Source organism: Phaethon lepturus, unplaced genomic scaffold (genome assembly GCF_000687285.1).
Source record: "Phaethon lepturus isolate BGI_N335 unplaced genomic scaffold, ASM68728v1 scaffold23023, whole genome shotgun sequence".
Lineage (NCBI taxonomy): Eukaryota > Metazoa > Chordata > Aves > Phaethontiformes > Phaethontidae > Phaethon > Phaethon lepturus.
Genome location: NW_010530028.1, coordinates 1934 through 2402, shown reverse-complemented (window position 1 = coordinate 2402; position 469 = coordinate 1934). Strand labels below are relative to the sequence as shown.

Sequence of the window (469 nt, the reverse complement as noted above, 5' to 3'; positions counted from 1 at the left end):
GGACTTTCTGAGACCCCGAGTACAGGACGTCGATCTCTGCCCAAGAGGGGAGGCAGCTCCTTAGGGACTGGAGGCTCCCAGCAGGGACACGCTTGAGCCCCCCCAAACCAGCTGCAAGCAGCGGGTGGGAAACGCAGCGTGGCACACGCTGCAGGTCCTGCTTGCGTTTGGCCAGCTTCGGAGGATACCCTGGCAGTGCTGATGGTCCCCTGAGGGGAACAGGCTCTCTGTCTGCAGCTGGACCAGTTTCTAGCACTGCTATAGCCAGAAATGCGGAAGGTGGGACTAATCCTACTGCCCTCCCTCCCTGGCATGAAGCACACTTGTCCCCTGGGTGTCTGAGATGGCACTGTGGCTCTTACCCTGCTGGTCCATGAAGATGGGGGCTCCCCCGAGCGATGCCACCGCGTCCACGAGTAGCAGGCAGCCATGCCTGTGAGAGGACAGAGCTCCGCCCGGTGTCCCCGCC

General features: G+C 62.5%; 1 protein-coding gene across 1 annotated transcript in view; it reads right to left on the bottom strand.

Moving 5' to 3' along the window:
- The window catches only part of AGXT (alanine-glyoxylate aminotransferase), a 4538-nt gene that overhangs the window by 2238 nt on the left and 1831 nt on the right, over positions 1–469 (bottom strand). Inside the window, exons 7-8 of the mRNA XM_010284150.1 lie at positions 363–433; positions 4–36 (exon numbers count right to left, since the gene is read on the bottom strand). Coding sequence (XP_010282452.1) covers positions 4–36; positions 363–433 — 104 coding nt within the window. The remainder of the gene's footprint in view (positions 1–3; positions 37–362; positions 434–469) is intronic.